Genomic DNA, 27900 nt, shown 5'->3' on the forward strand with positions numbered 1-27900 from the left:
TATCTGAAATCAAGAGTTGGACACTTAACCGACTGAGCCACCCAGGCTCCCCTCGTTGTCCCCAATTTTAAGAGGAATGTCTATTTAGGATAATGTTTATTTGAGGTTTGAGTAGAGGCACAGTAAAACTGCCCCAGAAGCTAATTTCCTCCCCCTGTTGTAGCTCAGCATGACTGAGTCAGATCAACAGAAGCACAGGTTTTGAATATCAGAGCCTGCCTCTGTATAACAAGGATCAGGAGACTCACTGTTCCACAGCTCTCTTGATGTAACCTGTACTTCTTTCTCTATAATGTGTGAAGTGCTATTGCTTGGCCACACATAGTGTAACTCGTCTGGCTATGCCTGGCCTAAGCACACCTTTCTGTGGGATGATGCACACTTCGGGGGTTATGTGGGCTCTGCTACATCTCTCTTAAGTTTTTCTTCCAACAAATCCTATATATTTTATACTGCATGGTATTAGAGGTGTGTATGTGCATGTATGTGCATGTGTGATGTGATTTTTATCTGGTAAGGAAATACTTTTTTATTCCTTATTTGGTAAGAATTTATTTCACGAATGGGTATAAATTTTGTCAAATGCTTATTATGCATTTATTGAGATACTTACATGCTTTTTCTCCTTCAGTTGGTTAATATAGCAGGTTTTCCTAATATCAAACTATTCTTGCAACAATCCATCTTGATAATGGTATATATAGTCTTTATAGACTATTGAATTTCTGCATCTATGTTCATATGTTTAACAGATCCATCATTTTACTTTCTCCAACTGTCCATATCTGGTGTTGGTATCAAGGTTATACTGGCCTCACATAATAGGTTGGTGCATATTCTTTATTTTTTACTCTCTGGAAGAACCTGTATAATGCTGCAATGATCTGTTTCTTGGCAATTTGGTAGAATTTACCTATAACATCCTGGAGTTCTTTGTGAGAAAATGCTTTAAGTACTCCTTCAATTCCTTTAGACATTTATAGGATTATATAGGCTTTCTAAGTTTCCTTGAGTCATTTTTGGTAAGTTATATTTTTCTATGAATATTATGTCCATTTCTCCTAAGGTTTCAGATTTACTTGTATAGGCTAGTTGATGGTATTCTCATTATCTTTTTAATCTCTGCTCTGTGTCTATGTCACCTTTTTCATTTATAAGGATTTTTATTTGTGCTCTTTGTTTTTCTTAATCAGTTGATAGAAGTTTGTTCATTTTCATAGGGTTTTCAAAGAACTAATTTTGGTGTTCTCTTCTCTGTACTTTTGACTTATGTTTCATTAATTATGGCTCTTACTTGCATTGCCTTTTTCTTTCTACTTTCTTTGTATCATTTGTTGTTCTTTTCCTAACTTCTGAACTCCGACATTTAGTTCATCAATTTTTGAACTTTTCTAACTATGTACTTAAAGTTCCCATGAAGCATTGCTTTTGCTGCATCAGACAAGTTTTTGTATAGAAAATGATCATTAATATTCATTTAAAATTTTGTCACTGTCCATATTTCTTCTTTGATCCATAAGCCATTTCAAAGTATCTTTAAAAATATATAAACATGGAAATTTAAAATTTATCTTCTTGTCCTTAATAACTTAATTTTTTCTGTGTGTTCAGAGAATGAATTAGTTCAAATTGTTAGTTGTATTATTTGAATCTTCTTTTTGTGATTTTTTTGGGGGGGCCTCTTAACCTGAATTGAGAGAGGTGGTTCAAAATTTCATAGTATTATGGTAAATCTGTCAGTTTCTTCCTGCAGTCTCTTAATTTTTGTTTTATATGTATTGACCCTATTATATTAGATGCTTGAATGTTTATAATGATCTTCTTGGTGAATTGGAACCAATTATCATTGAAAGAGACCCTCTCATCCTTAATGATGCTTTCCATCTTAGAGTCTATTTTGGCTGATAATAGTGTAGCTAAACCTGCTTTATTTTGATCTGTATTCCTGATATTTTTTCCATATTTTTACTTTGTCTTTTTAAGTTTATGATTTAGGAGTATCTCTTATAGGAGAGTATAGCTTGTTTTTATTTTTGTTTTTTAAAGATTTATTTATTTATTTTATAGAGAGAGGGGAGGGGGCAGAGGGAGAGGTAAAGAGAGAATTTTAAGCAGACTCTATGCTGAGCACTGAGCCTGATGTGGGGCTCAATCTTACGACCCTGAGATCACAAACTGAACCAAAACCAAGAGTCGGATGCTTAACCAACTGAGCCACTCAGGAGTCCCTAGCTTGTTTTGTTTTGTAATTAATCTGGCAATCTGTCTTTTACCTGGAGAATTTAGCTCATTCATATTTGTCTGCATTTTTTTCTATCATAATCTTAACTGCCACTTTTTTCTGCTTTTTTCCTCTCTCCTTTTAGAGAGTGACAGACTTTCCTACAATATTTGATAATCCTCCCTTCTCTTACTGCTTACAGAATATTCCAGGTTTATCTTACTACTGGAATACTATCTCCAAAAAAAAAAAAGACCCTTTTTTGGTAAGTCTCTGAAGCTGTGTTTGCAAAGGGCATTTTTTATTATGGTCTCACATTTGAATAATAGTTTGACTGAATAAAAATTTTTAGGTCTTAAGTTTATTTACTTCAGTATTTATCTTGCTTGGTATTTGCTGAGCTTCTTGGATTTGTGGGTTGATGTAGTTCTTCATTTTTAGAAAATAGTCATTATCTCTTCAAATATTTCTTTTGCCTATTCTGCTCTCTCTTTCTGGGACTCCAGTTATGTGCTTGTTTGTTTGATATTTCCCACAGATTTCCTGTGTTCCATTTAAAAAAATTCATTTACAAATCATAATTCATTTCTTCTTTCTGATCTTTGGTTTGAATAATTTTGTTGACTTGTCCTTGAGTTCTGTGACTTTTTCTTTTGTGGTATCCATTCTATTGGTAAGCCTATCCAATTTACTCTTCATTTCACATGTTGTATTTTTTATTGTGTTACTTTTAAAAGTTTTCTTTCCTCTGCTCAAATTTTCTATTCTCTCATTCATTTTGCTTCTCTTTAACATTTATAATGGCTATTTTAAAGTCCTTGTGTGCTAATTTAAACATGCGGGTCATCTGCATGTCTGTTTCTATTGACTGTTTCTTCTTGAGATTATATGTCATAATTTCTTGCTTCTTAGACATAATGTATACAAGAACAGAGAGACCAAAGTAGAAAATACATACCCCTAGGATGGCCAGGCTCTAGTCTGTGTCAGACACCTAGCCTGAACAGCTGATTTCTGATATCATCCGGAGGTGAGCTGGGCTGGGCCTGGTGTGCAGGGCTCATTAGTGCCAATTCATGAGGTTTTAGATTCTTGAGGGTTGGAACAGACCTCTCCCTCCAGGTGGACTGGGGAATCTCAGCCTTTTGAGGCTATGAATCTCTCTGCTTTCCAGCCCAGCCGCTGGCTTCCCAGCCCAGCCACTGGCTTCCCATGCACTTAGTAAAAATCCTGTGGGGGAGAATTGGTGGGGTGCTGAGCACTTGCTCTGCATTTGCGACTCCTGATTCCAACCCATCATGCTTGCTCACATAATCATTGAAAGCTTAGTTGGATTTCCCCAGCTCCTCAAATTGCTCTGTCCACAGTGGATTTGCTCCTGGGATGACAGCCGTCATCAGTCTTTCTCACCCAGGAAGGGCTCATCTGTACTTCTAGCCATATTCAGCAATCTGATAGGTTAAATGATATGATTTTACAGGGTCTCTGATTCCTTGATGTTACAGTGAGAGTGATGGCATTTTGTGACTGTCTCCATGCTCACTGAATGGATCTCCTGAGTATTTAAAATCTACCATTTAATTATCTTATATCTGATGTCACTTTTGAGAAGTCTGGTGCCAATGGGATTGTTGTTCCTTTGAAGATTCTTGTTCCTTTTTTCTCTAGATACTTTAAGAATTTTTTCCTGTTTGTCTCTGATATTCTTAAATTTTGCTATAATGTGCTAATATTCCTCTTTTCTCCTGTTTGATGTTCTGGGCCCTTTCAGCCTGTGGTGGTTCATCTGTCATTCTGGGAACTGAGCTCCGTAGTGGCTCCAACATTTCATTGCTTTTATTTTTCTCTTGTCTTGGACTCTGTTACCTCAGTGTTGGCACTTCTACCCTCCACAGTGCCTACATCTTCACACAGACCTCCCTGCTTCTCTGTGGGATGAGTCCTCAGACTGGTCTCTTAGCTCAGTAACTTAGCCTTCATCTGTATCCATTTGTAAATTGTGTCTGTTATTTCAGCTATTATAGTTTTTCAGTCCTCTTTTCCACTCTCCTTGGTTAAAAATGATTTATCAACCCTGTTTCTTATGACCAGTGCCATGTTTCCTTCCATATACCTGTCATGCTTATGTATATGCTCGTCCACCTTCTATACTTCCGCTCCCGATGGTTTATGTTGTTTGGACTTTATTGTTACTATCTTTGGAGAGGGCTGGGCTTGGATAGATAGGAGGACAGGAAAGACACTTGGCGCTAGGCAGCCCCCATCTGTCTTCCAGAATTCTTCACCTGCGTGGGGCCTCCCAGCTTGGGCTTTGCAGAGCATTGGGACACAGCAGCACTGTGTGCCCCACCCGTCTCTGGGTGCTGTCGTGGTCCCTGAGTTGCTTTGTTTAAAAATCCTTGTTTTGGGCACCTGGGTGCTCAGTCGGTTAAGCGTCTGCCTTCGGCTCAGGTCATGATCCCAGAGTCCTGGGATCGAGTCCCACATCGGGCTCCCTGCTCCACGGGGAGCCTGCTTCTCCCTCTGACTCTACCCCCTCTTGTGCTCTCTCTCTCTCAAATAAATAAATAAAATCTTAAAAAAAATCCTTGTTTTGTGAAAGATGTGTTAACATCACGCAGGTTTTCTGATGAGCAGAGTTAGGGATGCTTAGGCTTAATGCAACACACCTGCAGTTGTGTTAGTGGCCCTGTGTCTGCAGGGGCATCAGTCGGGGGGCCCTGCCTCCAGGCCATGCACCCTGGCACACTGTGGGAGCCTGAGGCGATGCTCTCTGAAGCAGCACTCCTCAGATGGCTCTGGGGGTCCTGGGGGGCCTTGTTCAAATGCAGGGTCTGCTTCCATGGGTCTGGGTGGGGCCAGGGCCAGGAGCAGGAGACGGGCCCTGAATCCTAATCTGCCTCTTGAGTACTCTGCCCTTGGGCTACCTCCCGGCCTCAGCTGCTTCATCTGCAGGGTGGGCATATGGGTTGGACGCCCTGCTCTGAGGACAGGGAAGCCCTTAGTGAACAGTCCAGAGTGGAGCTGCCACTAGTCCTCACCACCTTCCCCACAGGGTCATGGCCTCACTTTGTGGGAAGGTGGGGGAGGGCCAGGGTCAGAATTGTGGTCCCTGTGCTCCCCTGAGGGGCCCTGGGGAGGAGGGTGTGGACCCCACTGGCTCTGCCCGCCTGCCCGCCCTCCCTGCCCCGGAGGGCCTGCAGATCACCGTGGCACTGTGGAGGTTCGCTCCAGACACCCTGCGGCTGGCAGACGCGGACGTGGCTGGGGGAGCTCGGGCTGTAGCCTTGGTCACACTTGTACAGGGCCACCGAGCCCAGCCGAGTGCCGTTGAAGCGCAGCGTGGCATGTTTCACCTCCGCCGGGGGGCCACAGTCCACCTCTGCAAGGACACAGAAGCCCTGTCCTGCACTGGGGGGCACCTGCCTGAGGCCCATCCCTCAGCTTTGCCCTCTGCCCCAGCAGGCCGCAGGGCCTGGGACCCCTGCGCCCTGCACAGCCCTCCCAGGGTGAAAGTGTCTTGATTTCCAGGAGTAGCTGCCCATCGGTTCTCTCCTTCTTTCCCCTCCCTCCTCTCAGCTCCCTGTCTGGCCCTGCCCTGCTCTTCCGGGATTAGGAAGAAATCCCATGCCTTCCACCCCAACCCGCAGCCCTCTCACCCGCCTGGCACCGGCGTCCCATGTACCCTGCTCGGCAGCGGCAGGAGAAATCTGGGCCCAGGTCCTCACAGGTACCCCCGTTCATGCAGGGGCTCCGGAAGCAGGGGGAGGGGGCTGCAAGGACAGAGGGGGTCATCATCGCTGTGTCCTCCCCAAAGACCTCTAGGCTTCATGGGAGCTCTGCCTCCCACTCCTCCAAAGCAGGGCACCTCTGCCCACTGGGAGCAGATGGGGCCCCCAGGTGCCCTGGCTGTGCTGCTCCCAGCTGGGCTAGTCCACTGGCCTCTGCCCACCTTACCTATCTCGCAGTGCCGCCCAGAGAAGCCTGGGGGACAGTCACACTTGTATTTGCCAATGTAGTGGAAGCAGGTGCCGCCGTTGTGGCAGGGGCCCGAGGCACAGGAGTCCGGCTTCCCTGGAAACAGAAGGCCCCTATGGGAGTCAGGTGTCATGCACCCACCACCCAGCGCCCCTCCCCTGATCGCCAACATCCCAGAGCTGGTGCGCCTTCAGGGGGTTCTCCTGACAAGCAGACGCATGGTGGCTGGGTGGGGGCTTGGCTCCCCCGATCCAGGCTGACTCCAGCTGGCAGGGGGCCGCACCGATCTCGCAGTGCCTCCCGGTGAAGCGGTAGGGGCAGCTGCAGTGGTACTCGCTGCCCGCCTCCCTGCACGTGCCCCCGTTCCGGCAGGGCCCCGAGCTGCACAGGCGTGGCCGGGCTGTGTGGACAAGGGTAGGGAGAGACAGAAGTGGGTGAACAGGGCCATTCTCCCAGCCCTGCAGCACCCATGACACCCTACTCACATCTGTGGGCCCAGAAGGCGCAGGCCCTTGGGAGCCCTCTGCCCACCCATCCTCTCTCATCTGTCCCAGGCCCTGGGGACCACTGGGCCCTTTCTGGTGGAGAACTGGCTGGCGTGGCAGGGAGCGCAGCTGCCCCTGACAGGACGCTGGAATCCACCGCGGTCTGATTTTTGGTTTCTGTGCTTCTAGTCGCACCGGGGCATTTTCTCTGGGTCCCAACACCCTCCCAGGGCCCTGAGGGGCTCCCGGGCTGCTTGAGGCACCTACGTATTTAAAGGCACAAATCCAGTGGTAGGGCTGCCCCTCCGCCCTGAGGAGTGGCGCCTTCAGAGGCCCACAGAGGAGTTCAGATCCGCAGCTTCCTCCACATTCTTGGGAGCGAGGTGCAGCAGGAAGGGGGCCTGCCCGCGGAGCTCAGCCTTCCTCTCCCCACCACCCCACACCCTGCAGGCCTCACAGGCTGCGTGTCCAAGTTCCGCCCACCCTCCCCCCAAAAGCTGCCACCCTGTGTCCCCACTTTGGGATGCCTTTGTTGGAGATGGACCTCGGCCACGCTTGCAGAGAGCAGAGAGCCAAGCCGGAGGGCTTCTCTTTGCAAACACCCTCCTCCTCCCGCAGGGGTGGCTGAAGCTGGGGGGTTCCGTGTGTCAGACTAGCAGGGACCTGCCCTCAGGGTCGCCGTTCCCGGGACCAGCGAGGGCAGCAAGAGGCCCAGGGGTGTGTGTGGCCCAGGGGCTGAGCTCCGGGAGCCGGGCCCGTGGGCCGTGGGCTCCGACGAGGGGCGCGGCGTCCGAGCGCCCGGAAGGCACCAAAGGCACCGGCCGGGTGGGCACTGGCGGGGCAGCGGTGGCGCCGCCCTCTCTCAGAAGAATGCATCCGCTAGTGTGTAAAAATGTTGTGAAACGCTAACATTCTCCAAGTTCAGTTAGATCTAATAAAGCCCCAATGAATTTTTTAAAAATCAAGGATTCTAAAATCCATTTGGAAAAATGCTGAGTGGGAAATTCTGAGGGAAACCAAGTAGTGACCAGGAGCCACAGAGCAGAACCGCTAACTGAATAAGCAGCACCTGGGCTGGGGGAGACCGTGCGGGCGCGACACACGTTAGCTGGGGGACCGAGGAGACCCGCAAGTCGGGGGGGGGGCGGGGGGGGCGGAGGGGGCGGGGCCCTCTCTGCCCTGCCTCCTCCCCCCCCCCCCCCGGGCCGCGCCCCGCCCGCCCCGCCCCGCCCCGCCCTCCCCTGCTGCCCACCTTTCTCGCAGTGCCTGCCGTGGAACCCTCGGGGGCACTCGCAAGTGTAGGAGTCCTCGTGGACGTCACAGGAGCCTCCGTTGAAGCAGGGGTCTGAGTCGCAGGGTGAGGGCAGTGCTGCAGGGGCACAGGGAGGTCACCCTGACATCCCAGCTGGATCCAAGGCCCCTTAAAAGACGCTCTTTGCGGGGGAGGGGCCTTGATTCTTCACACCAGGCTCTTCGGCCCTTCTCTGGACATGCTTTTATTCTCGAGTTTTCCAGAATTCACCCCACCTCTCCTGGGAGCTAGTATTGAGCTGTGGTGCACAAATGTTTTTGCAGCAACACCTCCACCGTCTTCACGTGTGATTATACAGCATGCATGCCGTTATTTGTACTCAGAAATACACAGTAGTACTTAATCACATCTCAGACGGGCATGAAGTGTTTTAATAGCTAAGCTAGGGGCTTAGGGAAGAGCTCGTAGGCCTCCAGGGGTGCTTTTCCAGCTGTGAGCTTCCTGCAGCGGAGGGGGTAGACGGCCAGGCCCCAACACGGAGGTCGACACCGGGAAAGGCACACCCACCCATGGGGCCTCTTGTGGGCCAGTAGGGATGCCCTGGCCTCTGCCTGTGTGGCCCGCACTTTCTCCTCCTAACACCCTCTCCCTGGCTTCTAGGTGGGCCTGTGCCCCTAGCCCTACCCCCACTCACAGTGGCTGACGTTGTGGTCCGTGTGGCAGACGCAGAGGTAGCTCCCACCGTACTCCATGCAGTAGCCCCCGTCGGGACACTGCGTGTTCATGTTGCAGGGAGTGGCTGTGACTTCTGCAGGGAAGGAAGAGGCCCATTTGTCTTCCTGGGGACTTCTCGTCCTTGAGAAGGATCAGGTGGCCCCGCCAGCATGGCCTGGTTCAGGCACTCTTGTGGCGGGCCCCCTCCTGGGGTAGGAGTGGGGGATCACGCGACCACTAGTTAAGGGTCTGGATCTATGGTTTGGGCCCAGACCCAAGCCACCAGCTATACTCTGGTTTGGGGGATTTTCAGGGGCAGGGCAGGAAGCGTGCCCCTATGCAGCCCTGGGCACTTACCAAATTCACAGAGGAGCCCAAAGAAGCCTGGGGGGCACTGGCAGAGGGTGGTGTTGGTCCCCAGGCATCTGCCACCATTACGGCACTCACAGTGGTCAGGGGTTCCTGCCGTAGATTGAGGGGGAGCCTCCACTGTGGGGGTGCTGGAGGATCGGGGCCCTCTCCTGCTTCTGACCCTGCCCTGCTCCTGTGGCTACCTTCCCATGAACGCTGCTATGCGGATACACACACACACACACACACACACACTCTCTCTCTCTCTCTCTCTCTCTCGTCCCCCCACCCACTCATGGGTGTTTGCACACACACCCGTTGCCTTCCTGTATGCACTTCCCACAGGAGGACGCTGCCCTGGACTGCAGCCCTGGTAGCCCTGGCCCAGACTCACTCTCCCTGCAGTCAGGCCCGGTGAAGCCCTGGGGGCATTCGCACACGTAGCCCTCATCTGCATCCACACAGGTGCCCCCGTTCTGGCAAGGGGCTGAGAGGCAGGCATCCGGCACTGGTTGGCTTCCTGCAAGAAAGATAGAGGTCACCAGAAGCTGCACGGAGAACATGGGGGGAATGGGGCCAAGGGCCCCCTTGCCCAGACCCCACAGCACTCAGTTCTCAGTGCAAGTGGGATTTTAGCCTGGGGCCCACTTTCTGGAAGCTGGTTTCTAGCTGCCGCCCACCATCTGAGCCCCCTCTGTGGAGCAGAAGGTGAAGCAAGAGTATGGAGACCTCACGGAGTGCACCAGTGGGCCCAGCTAAGACCGGAGGGCTCCAAACAAATGCTTCTAATCAAGCATCTACGTTAGTAACATGGTTGGGATTTTCCAGGTACAGTGTTTGTTGATTTCTAGTTTACTGTAATCAGAGAACACAGTCCTTTTTAACTGATTGAGCTTTATTTTATGTCCTGCAGGATGGTCTGTCATGGTGAGTGCTCCAGGAGCACTTGGAAAGGAAGTGAGTGTCTGTAAATGTCACTTAGGTCAGGTGGGCTGACGGTGCTGTTGCATCTTCGAGGTCCCTCCTGATTCCTGCGAGTCACTGAGAGCGGCGGGTTGGAATCTGGTTACAGATCTGTTTCTCCTTGTTTTCCCTTCATGTATTTTGACTCGTGTTCACAGGTGCAAGTACATCAGAATTGCTCTGCCTGTTTGATGCTTGACACCTTTGTCATTAAAGACCCCTCTGTTCCGGGCAGTATTCCTTTCTCTAGAGTTTAATCTGTTTGCTATGAATGTAACGACTCCAACTTCTCTTGATCAGTGTTTGTCAACCTATTCCTTTTCATTGTTAGATGTTTGATTTCTTCATGTGGTTCAGAATTTATCTTTTAAATAATATATGGCAACATTGACTTTTGCTCGAGGTACACTTCTGTGAATTTTAACACGTGTATAGATTTGTGTTGCCCCCACCACAGTCAGGACACAGAACATTCCGTTACCCCAAATACTTGCTTGTTGTATCTTCAGGGTCGCAGACTCCCTGCCCTCCTGAGGCCCTGGCAACTACTGATCTGTTCCTCACCACAGCTTTGTTGCTTTAAGATTACTCATGAAGAGTATGTAATCTTTTGAGACTGGCTTCTTTCACTCAGCATGAGGCCCCCAGGATCTGTCTCTGTTGTGTGATCAGCAATCACGCGTCCCACGAACAGGGAGGGACATTTGGGTTCTCAGGTTTTGGTGATTGTAAATAGACATGCTATAAACATTTGTGTATTTTGTGTGAACGTAAGTTGTCATTTCTTTAGGGTTCATAGCTAGGAATGGGATTGCTGGGTCATATTATAAGTGTATGTTTAACTTTATGAAAAGCTGCCAAGCTGTTTTCACAGGGGCTAAGCATTTGGCATCATCACCAAAACTACGTGAGAGTTCCCACGGTTCTGTGTCCTCACCAGTCAGCGCTTTTTATTTTAGCCATTCTGTTAGGTTTGTGGTGGTATCTCATCGTGGCTTTAATGTGCAACTCACCCATGGCTAATGATAATGACGCATGATTACATTTGTTCACCTGCTCCTTTTTGGTTCAGATCTTCTGTCCATGTTTTGCTTGGTTTCTCACAGGTGAGTGTGGAGAGTTCTTTATGTGTTCCAGACGCCAGCCCTTTGTCAGACAGGAGTGCTTTGAGCACCTCTCGAAGCGCACAGCCTGTCTTCTCGTTCTCTTGACCGTATCTTTCACAGGGCAGCCTGTGTCATTCTGATGAGGCCCACTTATGTTTTTCTTTGCTGGAGTGTACTCTCCATGTCTTATCTAAGCACTGTTCATGTAACCACAGGTCACACAGATTTTTCTCTTATGTTCTCTTCTAAGAATGTTTTCCATTCAGGTCTATGATTCATTCTGACCTAATCTTGTACAAGGTGTGAGGTTGAAGTTCAGTTTCTACATGAGAATGTCTAATTGTTCCAATACCATTTGTTGAAAAGATCATCCTTTCTCCACTGACTTGCTTCCACACCTTTAAAAAAACCTTGGCTGTATTTGTGTGGGTCTACTTCTGGATCCTCTCTTCTGTTCCACGGATGTGTGTGTCAGTCCCTTTGCCAATACCACAGGATCTTGATCACTGTAGCTTTGTTGTAAGTCAACACTAAGTAGTGTGATGCCTCAAAATGTATTCTTTTCCAAAATTGTTTTGGCTATCTTAATTCCTTTGCCTTTCCATATAAATTTTAGAACCAACTTGTCCAAAGCTACAGAAAACTCTGTTGACACTTTGATTGGAATTATATTAAATCTATCAATCAGTTTGGGGAGAACTGACATATTTACTATGTTGAATCTTCCAATCCATGAACATAGGATGTCCTTCCATTTATTCAAATCAGCATACAAGTCCCGTACATGTTTTATTAGATTTACACCTAAGTCTTTCAGTTTGGAGGAAGCTATTATAAATGGTATTGTTTTTAATATTCTGGATCACATTACAATGCCCAAGGTAGGGAACTCAGGAGTTCATAGATGATTGTAGGGTTGCAGCCCGAGATCCCCCTCTCTGCAACCTCCCCGTAGTTTCAAGTGCTCTGGGGCTGCCCTTTTTAGTCCTCTGGCAAGAGAGTTGGGGCTTTTATTGCCGCATGCTATGACTTACTTCCCGTGAGTGCACTCATGTCTGGGCCGAGTGGTGGGTGGACAGAGAAAAAGAAAAACGATGGAAGTTGCCCAGTCTTGTGGAGCCGTGGGACCTCCAGTTGGAGAGGAAGTTTCCTCCAGTCAGTTTGGGTTCCTGAGGGAATCCCCCCTTTGCTGCTATTGTTGGTCCTACTTCTCGTGCCCAACTAGGGGCTGCTCTTGGAGCTCTTTCCATCCATCTGATGCTCACTTCTGGTCTGGGAGTCCTGCTTTGAGTCCAGGCAGGGGGGACACCAGAGGAAAAAAATGGTGAACTCACTACTGGTTCTGTGGTGCTTTGAAGCTTGGTCCTCTTCCCCAATCCACCTGCTACTACTTATTTTTCAGAGTCCTCAGATTGCTACTCCATGCATTCTGTCCAGAATTTATGGCTGCATTCAGTGGGAGACACAAGGTAGAGTGTGCTTATTCCAATCTTACCCAAAATCGGAAACCCATTCCAATTTTCAAATTATTTTCAAATTATCTGTGTCTTTATATTTATAGTAGGTTTCTTGTAGATAGTATTTAGTTGTATCTTGCTTTTCAATTCAATTTTACAATGTCTGCCTTTTAATTGGTGTGTTTAACCAATTAATATAACTATCAATATGATTAAACCTATCATCTTGCTCTTGGTTATCATTTGTCCCAATTATTCTTTATTCCTTTTTTCTTCTTTTCCTGCCTTCTGGATGAAGTGTTTTTAGGATTCCATTTTATTTCCACCACTGGTTTATTGGCTATAACTCTTTATTATTATTATTTTTTCTTGTTCCTCTGGGTTTATAATGTATATCTTTAATTTACTGTAGTCTATCTTCAAACAGTATCACGCCACTTCATATATAATATAAGGCCATTACTATATTATTTCCATCTTTCCCTTCCTATCCTTTATGCTAGACACTGATAAACTATGGCTTGCAGAGCAAATCTTGCTTGCCACCCATTTTAAAAAATGAAGTTTCATTGGAAAACAGCCATGCCCATTCGTGTATGTATGTCTATGGCTGGCTGCTTTTGCATTGCACTGGCAGAGTTGAATACCTGTGATCACACGGCTCATAAAGCCAAAAATATTAATATCTGGCCCTTCACAGAGAAAGCTCACATATTCTGCTTTAAGCAATTGAGGTCATACATTTTATTTCTTTAAATGTTATAAACCCCATAACATACTGTCATTTTTTGTGTTAAAATTATCTTTAAAGAGATTAAAAAGTAAGAAGAAAAGTATTTTACAGGCATACCTTGGAGATATGGTGGGTTCAGTTCCAGACCACTGTAATAAAGCGGATATGGCAATAAAGCAAGTCAAATGAATTTTCTGGTTTCCCAGTGCCTATAAAAGTTATGTTAACACTACACTGCAGTCTATTAAGTGTGTAATAGCATCATGTCTAAGAAAATGTACACACCTTAATTAAAAAATACTTTGCTAAAAAAATGGTAACCATCATCTGAGATTTAGTGAGTCATAATCACTGAACATAGATCACCATAACAAATATCACCATAATTTAAAATTTTGAAATACTGCAGAATTACCAAAATGTGACACAGAGACACAAAGTGAACGAATGCTATTGGAAAAATGGCCCCGTTGGACTAGCTTGGTGCAGGGTTGCCACAGAGCTTTAATTTGTACAGAACACAGTATCAGTGAAGGGCAATAAAATGAGGTGTGCCCGTATGTTTACCCAGGCGTTTACCATTTCTAGAGCTCTTCATTCATTTGTGTAGATCTGGATTTTCATCTGGTGCCATTTTTCTTCAGTCTAAGGAATTTCCTTTAATGTTTCTTGCAAATCAGATATGCTGGTGATAAATAATTATCTGTTTCTGCTGTCTGAAAAATATCTTAATTTCACCTTAATTTTTGAAAGATAATTCTCCTGTGTATAGACTACTAGGTTGATAGCACACTGTCTTTGGGCTTGTGTTGTTTCTGATGAGAGGTCTGTTATCATTCCTGTTTCTCTGTATGTACTGTGTCTTGTCTTTTTCCTCTGGCTGCTTTTCAGATGGTCTCTTTGTTATTGGTTTTCAGCAGTTTGATTATGATGTGCTTTGTGTGATTTTCTTCATGCTTTTCTTGGATGTGTGGGGTTTAATTTTCATCGAATTTAGAAAATATTTGGCTATTACTTCCTCATTCATTTTCTGTGCCCCTCCACTCACCTCCCTCCTTCTGGGACTCCACATGAACATACACCAGACTGCCTGGTGTGTGACCCACAGGTCACTGAGGAGATGGTCTTGGTTGCAGTCTCTCTCCCTCCTGTGCTGCTTGTTGGGTGGTTTCTCACTTCAGTTCACTGATTTTTTCCTTCAGCAATGTCTACCCTGTAGCTAATATAGCCAGTGTATTTTTTATTTATTTTTATTTTTTAAAAAAGATTTTATTTATTTATTTGACAAAGAGAGACACAGCGAGAGAGGGAACACAAGCAGGGGGAGTGAGAGAGGGAGAAGCAGGCTTCCCGCCGAGCAGGGAGCCTGATGCAGGGCTTGATCCCAGGACCCTGGGATCATGACCTGAGCTGAAGGCAGACGCTTAAAGACTGAGCCACCCAGGCGCCCCACCAGTGTATTTTTTAAATTGAGATTTTATGTTTTTTATTTCTGGAAGTTTCTTCTCTTATATCTTCTTCTTTTTTCCTCAACGGTCTTGAGCACATGGAGCATGTTCACAGTAGATGATTAAACATGCATATCTGCTAATTTAATCATCTCTGTCATCTGTTTCTATTGATCTGTTTTTCTCCTGGCTGTGGGTCATATATTCCTGATTCTTAGTATGCCTGATAATTTTTGTTTTTTTCCTGGATTCTGTTATATTCCTTCAAAGAGTATAGGATTTGATTCTGGCATATGGTTAAATTATTTGGGATTGTTTTGATCCTCTCAAACTTCCCTTTAACATTTGCTAGGACAGGTCAGATTAGCCTTTGTTCTAGTGTTTATTTATCCATACCATCAAGCTGATACCCCAGTGAGGACTCTACCCAGTCTTGGCCCTGGGTGTGAGGAGCTCTGCATGCACTCTGGCTATAGAGAAGTGACTTATTCCCAGTCTTGTTCGAGTTCTGGGGATTGTATGATTCAGTGCTCCCAGTGGTTCTTTGCCCAACCTCATGGATTTCACCCCAACTGTGCTGAGCAAAGAGGCAAGGGGTCCGTCTGCATGTCTTCGGAGATTCTTCTTGCACTTTCCCCAGCCCCTCTTAGTAGAATTCCAGAAAGGAGTTCTCCCCACAAATTGCAGCTACCAAACTAGAATCTCTGTCTGTGACCCAGAGACTCAGAGGAACTGCTAGAGTCTGGATCCCCTTGCTACACAATGGCCTGGAAACTTCCTGTAGGCAGACTTGGGGGCAATTGTAGCGTGCTCTTCACTTCAGTCCCTCCTCCCAGGGGTAACAACCCTGTGATGCCTGTTGTCCAATGGCTGAAAACAGTTGTTTCATGTATTTTGTCTAGTTTTCTAGTTTTGATGGTGAGGGAAATTCCCAGAACAGTCAATCTTTCTTGGTCAGAAGCATCAGAATGGGTACTATTTTTTAAAAATTATCTTTAATTTTTGGCCAACTTCTGTTGAATCTGGTTAGAATGTCCAGATTGGTACCTTGTAATGTGACTAATAAGGTTTTCCTAGGGGTGGAAGTGTCAGTTCTGTTGTTTCTTATTGGTTGCTTTCATTTGCATTATTCTTCCTGTACAAAAAGGTGGTTTCTCTGCAAAATCTTTGAAATCACTGATCTGTTTCCTAACATGAATTTAGTTAAATACACAGATATTTAGATAACAATCTGGGCAAGGTGAACTGTGACCCATTACAGTGATTTTAAGCAACCAAACAGGTAAGGTTGCCCTTCCCTTCCTCCCCTCTGCATGGCAGAGCCTCACTCTCTCCTCAGGACACGGCCTGTCCTATGTGTGGCCCTCTGAACAAAGACTGATGGAGGGCATAGCATCCATCTATATCCTACTTATGGGTAAAATTTAATTTCCTTCTTAAATTTTTAGACTCAAACTAAATCTGACAAGCTTGTCTTGTGCATCTCCCAGGGGAGCAGCTGCCCATGCTGTGGACTTCGCTATCGCTGGCACAGGGGCCGGGCGAGGCCTTTGGTGGTCAGCGCCATGTCAGATGCTAACAACCTGAATTTATTCTGTGGGTTGTAAAATCGAGTTGGTTTTTTAACTGATCTACCAAGTCATAACCAGCATTTAAAACAACATGAAGTAGAAACTAGCAGATTTCATCACGTGATAAAGGTCAGTTTTCTTGCCAACCCCCGTGGCTTGTTCCCTTGCATGGTGAGGGGTCTGGAGTAGGAAAGAAGGATGTTAAAAAGCCAAGAATCTCCTGAGCAGGAAGAGGGGCCATGAGAGGGTGGCCATTTTGCCCTGCATTTCATAGATGGTGACCGGGACTGGAGGGGACAGGAGGGGACAGGAGAAGACAGGAGGGGACTGGAGGGGACAGGAGGGGACTGGAAGGGACAGGAGGGGACAGGAGGGGACTGGAGGGGACTGGAGGGGACAGGAGGGGACTGGAAGGGATAGGAGGGGACTGGAAGGGACAGGAGGGGACTGGAGGGGACGGGAGGGGACTGGAGGGGACAGGAGGGGACTGGAAAGGACAGGAGGGGACGGGAGGGGACTGGAGGGGACTGGAAGGGACAGGAGGGGACTGGAGGGGACTGGAGGGGACAGGAGGGGACTGGGGACTGGAGGGGACAGGAGGCACGCTCAGCCCTGCACTGCATGTGGTGGCAGAGTCACGACCAGTATGGCAGCCCAGGGGACAGGCCGGCTCAGGCAGGGCCGGGGAGATGACCCCCCGGGCCAGAAGTGGGGCTGAGCTGGACAGTGAGGGAAAGGGGCCGGGTGGCCACACGGGACCGCTGTCACTGGGGGCTTCGGGCGCGGGCCGTTACCAGTCTCGCAGCGAGGTCCCTCGAAGGGCTCCGCGCACAGGCAGGTGAAGTTCCCCACGAGGTCGACGCACGAGCCCCCGTTGAGGCACGGGCTGGAGGCACATTCGTCCACATCTGGGGGCAGCGGAGGCGGGAGCTTGGCTCGAGCCAGCCTTTGACTCCCGGCACCTGGTATGGGTGCGGCCGGGCGGGAGCCTCTCCCCTGCCCCCCGGGGCCAGCCGCTCACCCGTCTCGCAGGCCGCGCCCGTGTAGCCGGTCAGGCACAGGCACACGGCCGAGCCCCGCTCTTCCTGGCACCGGCCACCGTTCTGGCACTCCCTGGTGTCACATGGAGACAGTGCTGCAAGGGCAGAGGGGTGGAAGGCGTCGGCCCTCCGGCCGGGCCCCTGGGGCTCCTGCTGCACCCCATTCTGGAGGGCGTCAGGCTGTGGGGGGACCGTCCTGATCATCCTGCCACCAGAGGGGCCACAGGGCCCAGGCACACTCCTCTTACCTGTCTCACAGGTGGGCCCCCTGAAGCCGGCCGGGCACCTGCAGCGGAAGCTGTTGACGCCATGTGTGCAGGTGCCGCCGTTCTGACACGGATGGGAAGCACATTCGTTCACATCTGAAAAGCAGGGCAGGCTGGGGCCTCAGTGGAGGAAGCCGGGTTGGGGAGGATCTGCCTGGACCCCTTCTGGCCTCACTTGCAGGGCGCTCAGCTCCGAAGGGGCAGCGGTAGCCCCGCCCACCGTGCTCACCTCCAGGGAGCCACAGCGTTGTCCCCCACCCCCAACAGCGCCCGCACCGTGGGGACGGAGACCCTTGACCTTGGGCCACCGGCTGTGCTGGTGGGTGTAGACTCACCCAGGTGACACCTCCTCCCTGTGAAGCCTGAGAGGCAGGAGCAGGTGTAGGAGGGGTTGCCCGTGACGCAGTCATCGATGCACTTGCCGCCGTTGAGACACGGGCGCAGGGCCAGGCACACGGAGGCTGTGGACACAGCAAGGAGCGAGCGTCCCTTCCCTCCCCTGCCCCAAGGGCCCATTTCTGAGGAGCGGCTGTGCGGTCTGCTGACAGCCCAGCATCCGCGGCTAGCTTCCCGGGGCTCCCCCGGTGCCTAGTGCGCTTGCGCGTGCCGCTGACATTCGGGTTCCTGGGCCGGGACTCTGGCTTCCCCCGCACCCATCATACCCACGGCACCTTTTCTTTTTTTAAGATTTTATTTATTTATTTGTTAGAGAGACAAAGCACGAGCAGGGGCAGCGGCAGAGGGAGAGGGAGAAGCAGACTCCCCGCTGAGCAGGGAGCCCGATGCGGGGCTCCATCCCAGCACCCCGGGATCATGATCTGAGCCAAAGGATCAGACACTTCACCAACTGAGCCACCCAGGTGCCCCCCCCCCCCACAGCACCCTCTTATCCCTTTAATCCGTCACCTTCCAGATTTGTTTGAGGAACTAAGAAGACACAGACCCAAGGGTGCCCAGCAACACAGGAAGACGTGAGTGTGCTTCATTGGAAAAACAATGTGGAAGAGGGGGACCCCCATGGGAACCAGAGGTGGTGGGCGGGGGCGCCCTCAGACCCTCCTAGGGGGGGATGCAATCTGATCTCAGCGCTGCCAACAATAGTTGCAGAAACCCAGGCCCAGCTGCCCCTCCAGATCTCCCCGTGGAAAACAAGAGGGCCTCCCACAGAGCTCTGGAAGGCAGGGCTTCTCACATCACGACCTCCTGGCCAGGGAGAGCCCCCAGCAGTCCCCAGGGACCACCTAACCCCATGCCTGAGCCCTCTAGGACTGGCCGCCCACCAGCTCAGGAGGCCCTACCCCTCTGGAGAAGTAAGGCTGCTGACATCTGCAATAAAGGAGCACAAATTGGCAGGGAACAAGAGCACCCCACCGTCCTGATCTCCTGTTACTAGGGGGCCCGGGAGATCTAGAGTGGCATCAAGGGGAGCAAGGGGGGACATTCCTGGAAGGACCCTGTGGCCCAGAACACCATCAAGGCTAAGGGCATCTTTTGGACTGTTCCTGCTCCTCGTGCGTACCTTTCCACTCACTTAGCCACACTGTCGCTCAGCCGGTCGTGGTTTGGCTACCCTGTGGAGTGCGCTGGCTGTCTGCACGAACCCTGTTTAGGGACCTGCCTTTCTCAGGAGCTAGACTTCCAGATGTGGATGCACTGCCTCTCAGGAGGGACCTGGCCCTCCCTTCCCAGCAAAGCCTGTGTGTCGGCTCCATCTCCTGGGCTTGCAGTGTGGCCGTGGAGAAGCAAGGGGGCTCCTGTGGGCTTCCGTGCTCACTAGTTCAGAAGGCCCAGCAATGCCTCCTCCATCTACTTCCCCCAGAAGCCTGCGATAGCAGGAGGAGCACGTCTGCATGCGAAAGGGATCGCCGGGGGGACTGGCCAGACCCTCCTCGGAGGATCTCATTTCTCAGGGTTCTCACAGCCTGCAGCCTTTGTAGAGGGCATGGACCTGCCACGCCTAGACCCACACCTGTACCCACAGCTGCACCTGCTCACACCAGTCCCCACCGGTACCTGCACCTGTCACCCACCTGCTCAGGCTTGCATCCACACCGCACTGACGCCTGCTCACGGCAGCCCACATCTTGAACCACAGCCCAAGCCCCTGGCTACCGGGAGATGACAAGCAACCAGACCTTTCTGCCGTCAGAGACAGAATGAGGTCCCCATCCCCTGGACCACCACTACCCAGAGCCCAGGTGGGCAGAGTAGGCGGCCTGGCCTGGGGCTGCAGGAGACCTTGCATTCCTGGGTGTCCCGCCTGCCACTTTGGGGGAGGGGCAACATGTTGGCTCCTGGGCTCCCTGGCCTGTGAGTTCCCCCATCCCCTAAGCTCAGACTCAGGCTCCAGTGCTCCAGTGAGCGGGTGGGCTCGGGTTCCCCATGCGTCTCTCACTGGGGCATCATCCCCAGTGCTTGGTGAGCCTTCCGGCCCATGGGGGCATGCCTGTCCTCCCGGGCCCTGGCCCCTGGAAAGTGCTGGTCTGGGTGGGCTCCACTTGCGCTGGGTTCGCTCTCAGAGAGTTGGTGTTCCCGGAGGTGAAGAGGCCCTCTCAGTGGCCTCAGCCTCCTTGTGGGTGGGAGGTGAGTCTGCTAGGATGCTCCTGACACCGGCCTCACTGTGGCCTTTGCAAGGCCTGTGGTTAGCTCTCCACCAAGTGGCTAAATCTATCACCTTCTCTCCATTTATAAGCATGATGTTTCAGGAGGGTCTGCGCCTCCTCCAGGGCCATACAGGGGAAGGGGCCAGGATGCATCCTTCTGCCCTGGGGTGGACCCTCCCCCCATCTGCTGCATGTTCTGAGTGTTCAACTCCCTGCAGTCAAGTAGATGCCCGGGTGTGTATGTGCCAAAACCCAGGAAGCAGCAAGCCCATGGCAAATGTGGGGAACTGGGTGACAGGAGCGTCTGCCTTCCAGGTGATCCCGGGGACACAGGAGACCGGGGTGGTGCCCCTCCCCGGCCCAGGACGCAGCCTGGGAGAGAATGAGGGGAGAACATCGACTCCTGGCCCCAAGGAGGGGCGACCCCAGCTCCTCCACTTTGCACCACAAACCTTGGTCTCCAACAGATTCCCCGGCCCTGGAGCTGAGGTAGGAAGGCCTCCCCAGGAAGAGACAGGGCTCAAGGGGTGAGCTGATACTTGCTAGGGGAGAGTGGTGGGGGAGGTCGTGCCCTCTTGGCCAGCAGCCTGCCCCGTCCCCAGCGTCCCGCCCCCTCCTCCAGCATCCCCTTCACCCCCATCAGCGTCCAGCCCCCTCCCCCCCGCCCCCAGGGTCTGGCTCCCTCCTGTCATCCCCCCACTCCCTGAGCCACCCCAACCCCCACAGCCCTGAGCCGCTGGCTCCATCCTCTTACTTGTATGGCTGCAGCCCCCCACGCGCACCTGGGCATCATCGATTCTGAACGCCCAGCGCCCGGGCACACCCACGTTGGTGGTGGTTTCCACCTCCGCCATGTCCGCTGTGCGGGAGCCGGGGATGCTGAAGTAGCGCCGCCCATCACCCGCATTGAAGCCGGCCTGGGGAGGTGGGTATGGAGAGTGGGGGACAGGCGTGGGTTTGTCTGCAGGTCTCCCTGTTTCCTGAGACCTCCCGCCCCCATGGTGGCCATGGTCAAAGAGATCATGTGGAAGGTGGCCTTACAATCTTGGAGCTTTATGGGTTTGGGGGTACCCATACCACCCTCCACGTTGTGCCTGTCCTGATCAGCAACCTCCCAGCCGGATGCTGACCCCGGCCACCGACACTGTTGGGCCCTGGCATGCTCCCCTCACACACACATGCAGGGCCTCCCTCCCTAGCCTCTTGGCTCCTGTGGGGACCAGGGGCAGGTGTGACCTCAGAAGAAAGTAGATGGCTAGGAAGGAGGTGAGGCCCTTCCCATCATGAGGGAGCACTCGCTGGCCTGGGGACTGGCACTTGACCACTCCCTCCACACTTGTGACTTCCTGCTGGCCACAGTTCTGCAGGCCACGGGCCAGGCCAGGCCCCAGGACAGCGAGCGCACACAGAACCAGGGCCCCTTCTGCCTCGGCTGCAGCTGGCCCTCGGAGGCCAGGGCAGTGTGGATCGGGACAAAAGTGCCTTTGACCTGAGGATGTTCCTGTGAGTCTGGACTGGGCTTGGCATCAGAAGGCCTCACATGGGCCTCTGCACAGTACTGGGTGTGTGTAGGGGTCTGCCTGCCTCATCAGCTCATGACAGTCGTGGCGGTGGGGAGCCGGGCCCCTACCTGGGCTGCGATGCCCCCCAGGCCCGTGGTGTTGCCCCCGCTGCTGGCGTGTGTGCCCGTCGTCCATGTGATGGACTCATAGTTGAAGATGGTGAAGGAGAACTTGCCGTCAGTGATAAGCACGGTCTGGAACGTGTTGACCTGCCGAGGAGGGAGTCCTGAACAGGGTTTTCTATGCTCCCTTGTCCATGCTGCAAGGCCCTAGGCCCTCCAGCGTGCCTTCGCACACCGTCCTCATCCACCGGCCCCTCCTCTGTCTTCCCAGCTCACTGGTCAGCCATCTGCCATCGAGCTGATGGCCTCGTCCTCATCCTCCACTGTGTCCCTAGTGCCTGAGGCCTGAGGTCAGGACCCCTAACAACTGTCATCTGGGGAGGGAGACACACCGAGGGGTCAGCAGGGCCCACGGACACCAGGAGCAGACACTGCGCCCTCTGGCGACTGGGGCACAAGGGTTAGTGCTTACCGGGTCAAATCCACAAAATTGCCTCGTGTGAAAAAAACGTGAAGAGGGAAAGATAAAAAGAGGAAACAAGGAGAAGCAGTTTTAATGATTTTTTCATGGAATCTCTTCCATGAAGATATTGAGTAGTATATATATGGGATGTTATTTCAGATTGGGGAAAGGGTGGGGTTGTTTAAGAAGTGGTCTTGGGACAAATAGGAAACTGAAAAAGAATAAAATTAGAGCTTTATATCACTCACGAAAATAAATCCCACATCAAGTAAGGTTGTGAATGGAACGATCAAAGCCCTAGAGGAAAATATAGGCGAATACATGGAGCCACGTTGAGGAAGGACTTTAAGTGTAACATTTGTTAACTGCAAAAACCAAAAAGGAGATTTATATATTTGACTACAAAAGCTTCTGCATATAACAAAGTGCCATAAGAGCAAACGGAATGGCAAACAGCTAAGTGAAAAATGTATTTATAACATAGGTGGCAGGTGAAACTATTGATATCCTTAATTCAAGCAGAACTTCTGTGGGTCAGTAAGAAAAAGACGAAGAAGCTCTCTTTCTCTGTCTCTCATGAATAAATAAATAAAATCTTTAAAAAAAAAAAAAAAGGGCGCCTGGGTGGCTCAGATGGTTAAGCGTCTGCCTTCAGCTCAGGTCATGATCCCGGGGTCCTGGGATCGAGTCCCGCATCGGGCTCCCTGCCCCACGGGAAGCCTGCTTCTCCCTCTGCCTCTCTCTCTCTCTGTCTCTCATGAATAAATAAATAAAATCTTAAAAAAAAAAAAAAAGGAAAAGAAAAAGACGAAGAAGAGGACAGAAAATTGGCAAAGGTTATGTGAACAGACGCATCGCCACAGACGACAACTAGTTGATAACACAGGACAAATCCCGCAGCACGAGAGAGGTGGAGCGTTCTAGAGAAAGGCCTTCCTTGTGTGCCGGAGTGGCGGGCAAGGGCGCAGCGCGCAGGGCCCCCCGGCTGGGCGCGGGGAGACGCTTCTGCACCTGGCTTATTCGCGCCTCTGGGGTACAGGCTTGAGGGGCAAGTCAGGACTCTGCGGGCAGCAACCTCCCCACTGGAGGCTCGTGCCGGGCAATGGCCCCCAAGCTAGCGGGGCCTGGCAGTGCCCACCATGCGGCACCTTGCCATGGGTGCCACCGGGGGCTGGGCTGGTCTGTGCCGTACACAGTGGTACAGCACTGGGTCTGTCCTCTCCCTTACATACCCGCGAACAGTGGGGAGACTGAGTGCTCCCCTTGGGGAAGGCAGACCTGCTGCTACCACTCTGAAGACAACCAGGACGCAGTGGCCATGAAGGCCGAGTGGCGGGGAGCTGAGGGGGGCCCGGACTGCGGCCCCGGGGGGCCGGTGGTGGGGCTTTGCGAGCTGGCGAGGTCCAGCGTGTGGGGAGACCAGACCCCGCGTGGAGCTTCACGCTTGCTCCCGGCCAAGCAGCCGGCTCCGGGAGGCTCCCAGGTTGCAGACCAGCTTCCAGCCCCAACCCAGAACTCCGATCCCTCCCAGGGATGCTTGTGTTGCCTGGGTAATCATTCTGTAGCCCCCACTCCAGGTCCGAGGACTGGAGGAGTTAGGTTTCCTCTGTCCGCGTAGGAGGGGCTCTGCTCCCCCTGCTCCCACGGGGAGGAAATACCCAGAGTGGCTGCAGAGGTGACAGGGATTTCCACACAGGGAGTGAGGAAGTGCCCTACTACCACTGAGTGAAAAAAAACAAAACAAAACCACAAAACAAAGCATTCTAGCTGGCTCTATTTATTTGTTAAAGTGTGTGTCAGGATACAATAGATGTTTGATGGGAGTGATCTCTTGCTAGTGGACTTACTGATTCTTTTTTCTCTTTTTGTTACAAAGATGTTTTTCTTCCAAATTGATGATAAGAAAAACAAGTAAAACTGACAAAATATTAGTGGCTGTGCATGAATAAAGTTCACCCAGGGTAAACATTTATTTGTAGTGATGTTTACAGAAGAAGCCCATCTTTGCCTATTCACTGTCATACTCCTTTTAAGAAATCCAGCAGTGAACATCTCGGTCCCTCAGCGTCCCTGGCTGATGTGCTTGCTGGCATTCTCTTTGTCATCTTGGCTGCTGGAGAACTCAGGGTTTGGCGGGACTCGCACGTCCCTGTCCACCAGCCTTCTCTCCCACTCCCACCACTGCTGGGGGCCCCAGCTGCACCTCCAGATGCCCGCTGGGCGCTTGCACCCCGCCACCCTGAGTACCTGCCCCCACCCTCTGCCCAGCCGTGTGCATGATGGGAAAGCGGCCCTGCCCTTGACCGCTCTGCCTCTCCCCTGCAGCCCAGTGTCCCGACACATCTGTCCCTCAGGGCTGCTCTGAACCGTCCCATTCCCCCAGCTCCGGAGCCCCATGTGGCTTGCATAGCAGTCTCAGGGCGAGCTCCTGCCCCCTGGTTGTGCTGTGCCGAGCACTTCTCGGCGCTTGGCGTGGAGAGTGTGCCCCACGGGAGAGACACATCCCTGATGCCTTTGTTATTTGGCATTATCACAGAATAAAGGATAAAACAGAATAAAGTTCCCACTTAGCCTATTGAGAATTGAACCATTCCAGATGGGAATTCTGACACAACCCAAGTTCCACCAGCGTGCGAAACACTGTATCAGGGCATTTGGCATTTTCCTAGAGGCAGATGGTTTCTGGGAGGGCTGGGGAAGGTCAAGGCTCTGTCCTCCTCCAGCCTGGCTCTGTGACCCTGGGAGAGTGACTTCCCTCCCTGAGCCAGGTTTTCCCGTCTCAGGCATGGACCAGTGATTATGTCTGACCCCTCTCAGCAAGGTGGGGCCCCTGGGGGGAGACCCTGGACCCCAGATGGACGTCCTCCCTTCCCCAGGACAAAAAACTCACAGGGGAAGAGGAGCTGCCTCCAAAGAAGGTCACGCGGTACCAGGTAGCTATGAAAACCCAGGTGGCGGAGAAGTCCGGGAGCTCGGGGAAGTAGCGCCTGACATCCTCTGTGGCTCTGCGCAGCGTTGCTGGGTCAGCGGCCTCCCGGTAGTACACATCACCTGCCCGTCGATTGTCCACATCTGCCCAGAAGGCTGCCACCACGCAGCGGTCCTTGGCGATGGGGAAGGCCACTGGGGTGAACTGAGAGACCTCTTTCAGGAAGGAGATGATCCCATTATTGTTCACCTGTCAGAAAGAGAGAGGACCAATGGGCACCTAGGGGCGGCAGGTGGGCCTGGAGGCCTCCCCTGCCTCACCCACCAGGCACCCTCCAAGGGTGAGCTGGCCTTGAGCAAGGCGTCCCCAGGATGGCATGACAGTTCCTGGTCCCTAATACAGGACCCCTTGGCCTGCTCCATCCCCTTGCAGACAGGCTGTGTGCTCAGGGACAGGCTCTGACCTGTTTGCTGTACCCGATGCCCTGGAGAGTGCCCAGATCTGGGTTGCTGCTGTGGGGTCGGGGAGCTCCCATTGTGGGCCCTGGCTTTGGGCAAATGGGGTGCCCAGGGCCCTGGATCCCACTTTAATCAGGGACCTTGGGAGGGCACAGCAGAGTGCCAGCCTCCGAGCCAGGTGTGGCAGGTGAGTCGGAGGCACGTGAGGAAGGGTGGGCAGGTAGTGCTGGGGAGGAGAGCTGGGGATGGGCAGGAGCCAGTGCGGCCAGGGGAGCCTGGAAGGGCCTTGATGGCTGGGTTGGGGGTGGTCTGTGCTCAGGACGCCAGACAGTGGGGAGCCCCAGAAGGCTCCTGAGCAGAAGAGGGGGAGCAACATCTCTGTAGTAAGACACAACTGGCTCCAAGGCTGATCCTGCCACTCAGTTAGCTGTGCAACCATGAGGCAGGTTAGCCTTGCTTCTCTGTGCTCTGGATTTTTACCCATGAGTTGGGGATAACACTAGTTCTTGCCTCCAGGATGCTGGACAGCCTTGAATGAATTAATGGTCACAGAGCTGGGCTCCAGACTGCCATGATTAGCTCCTGGTAAGATTGTGGTCAGAACTGTGCTTTTAGAAAAGACCCTCTGGACTTCCCCTTTAGGTGAGAGCCGGCTCTGTAATCCAGACCAATACAAAAGACAGATAAACACACCTCTCTTCGGAAAGACACAAAAGAGCAAACAAGCAAGTGAGGGAGTTTCAGTGTTTCGATTCCAAATTGAGGACAGGGAAGGACTGGAGGTGAGCCTGGCACTCAAAGCTCCTTTCCCTGTGAGTGCATCTGCAAATTCACAAGCAACAGCTGCAAAGGAGATCTGCAGTTTTAGTAACCTTGTCGAGGGAAAGGGAGAGAAACGTCGAAGCTCAGAGCTCACTGAGTGGTGGGGATAAGCCCCCACATTAAGCGGGGTGAACTTGAAGTACACAGTCCTTGTGCAGCCTCACACTCTGCTGTCCCCTCACCTGAGCAATGCAGGGCCCCTCAAACCTGGACTTGGTTTAAGGTGGCTCCCGATGGGTAGCATTCCACGGTTCCAGGCAGAAGCAAAGAAAACCCTCTCTGGCAGAAGATGGCATCTTCTTAGGCCTCAAGCTGTTCATATAAATAATTTTTCCAATACAAAACACAGGACACAGTCAAAGATAATCGGGCACCCAAGGAAGCAAGACACCACTAAGAAGAATAAGCAGAAATGAGAGAAACTTCAGACATCAGAATTATCAAAGACTATAAAATAGCTAAGTTTACTGTGTTCCAAGAAAATGCAAACTTTAAATTTTGTCAAGAGAACAGCCAAAACAATCTTGGAAAAGAAGAACAAAGTGGGAGAACTTAGACTTCCTGCTTTCAAAACTCACTGCAAAGCTATAGCAGTCAAAGCAGTGTGGCACTGGCATAAAGATAGAAAGATAGACAATAGAATAGAATAGGGTGCCCAGAAACAGACCATCACATATAGGGTCAAATGACTGTCATCAAGGGTGCCTAGAGCAATCGAGGTAGGACAGGTTTTCCAACACATGGTGCTGGGAAAAATGGGTACCCACATGCAGAAGAATGAAGTTGGACTCCCACCTAACACCATATACAAAAATTAACTCAAAATGGATAGAAGACCTAAACATGAAAACATAGGATAAAAGCTTCATGACATTGGCTTTGGCAATGATTTCTTGGATATGACACCAAAGGCACAGACAACAGAAAAAAAAAAGACAAACTGGAGTTCATCAAAATTAAAAGTACTTTTTGCATCAAAAGACACTATCAGCAGAGTAAAAAGGCAACCCACAGAATGGGAGAAAATATTTGCAAACCATATATCTAATAAGGGATTAATATCCTAAAGATATAGAGAACTCCTACGACTCAACAACAACAACAAAAACAACCTGGTTAAAAAATGGGCAAAAGACTTCAATAAACATTTCTCCAAAGAAGATATACAAATGGCCAATAAGCCCAAGAAAAGGTGTTCAACATAACTAATTATTAGGGAAATGCAAACCCAAGCCATGATGAGCTACCACCTCACACCCATCAGGATGGCTACTATCAAAAAAATAGAAAAGATCAAGTGTGGGCAAGGATATGGAAAAACTGGAACCCTTGTGCCCTGCTGGTGGAAATGTAAAATGGCACAGTCACTGTGGAGAACAGTTGGCATTTTCTCAAAAAGTTGCAAATAGAATTACC

At 51.0% G+C, this 27900-nt stretch overlaps 1 protein-coding gene across 5 annotated transcripts in view; it reads right to left on the reverse strand.

Annotated features, from left to right (window-relative positions):
- SNED1 (sushi, nidogen and EGF like domains 1) overlaps positions 1–27900 on the reverse strand; it is an 83863-nt gene that overhangs the window by 33068 nt on the left and 22895 nt on the right. For 4 of the 5 annotated variants that reach the window (XM_035006703.1, XM_035006701.1, XM_035006699.1 and 1 more), the window contains exons 2-16: positions 25166–25453; positions 21819–21959; positions 20943–21105; positions 17921–18046; positions 17568–17681; positions 17301–17414; positions 17074–17187; positions 9396–9521; positions 9008–9112; positions 8631–8744; positions 7937–8053; positions 6483–6599; positions 6179–6295; positions 5881–5994; positions 5430–5603 (exon numbers count right to left, since the gene is read on the reverse strand). In XM_035006703.1, coding sequence (XP_034862594.1) covers positions 5430–5603; positions 5881–5994; positions 6179–6295; positions 6483–6599; positions 7937–8053; positions 8631–8744; positions 9008–9112; positions 9396–9521; positions 17074–17187; positions 17301–17414; positions 17568–17681; positions 17921–18046; positions 20943–21105; positions 21819–21959; positions 25166–25453 — 2044 coding nt within the window. The remainder of the gene's footprint in view (positions 1–5429; positions 5604–5880; positions 5995–6178; positions 6296–6482; positions 6600–7936; positions 8054–8630; positions 8745–9007; positions 9113–9395; positions 9522–17073; positions 17188–17300; positions 17415–17567; positions 17682–17920; positions 18047–20942; positions 21106–21818; positions 21960–25165; positions 25454–27900) is intronic. The other variant, XM_035006702.1, reaches the window with a different exon arrangement.

The sequence above is a fragment of the Mirounga leonina genome, unplaced genomic scaffold, assembly GCF_011800145.1.
Source record: "Mirounga leonina isolate KUSES-001 unplaced genomic scaffold, KU_Mleo_1.0 Mir_151, whole genome shotgun sequence".
Taxonomy (NCBI): domain Eukaryota; kingdom Metazoa; phylum Chordata; class Mammalia; order Carnivora; family Phocidae; genus Mirounga; species Mirounga leonina.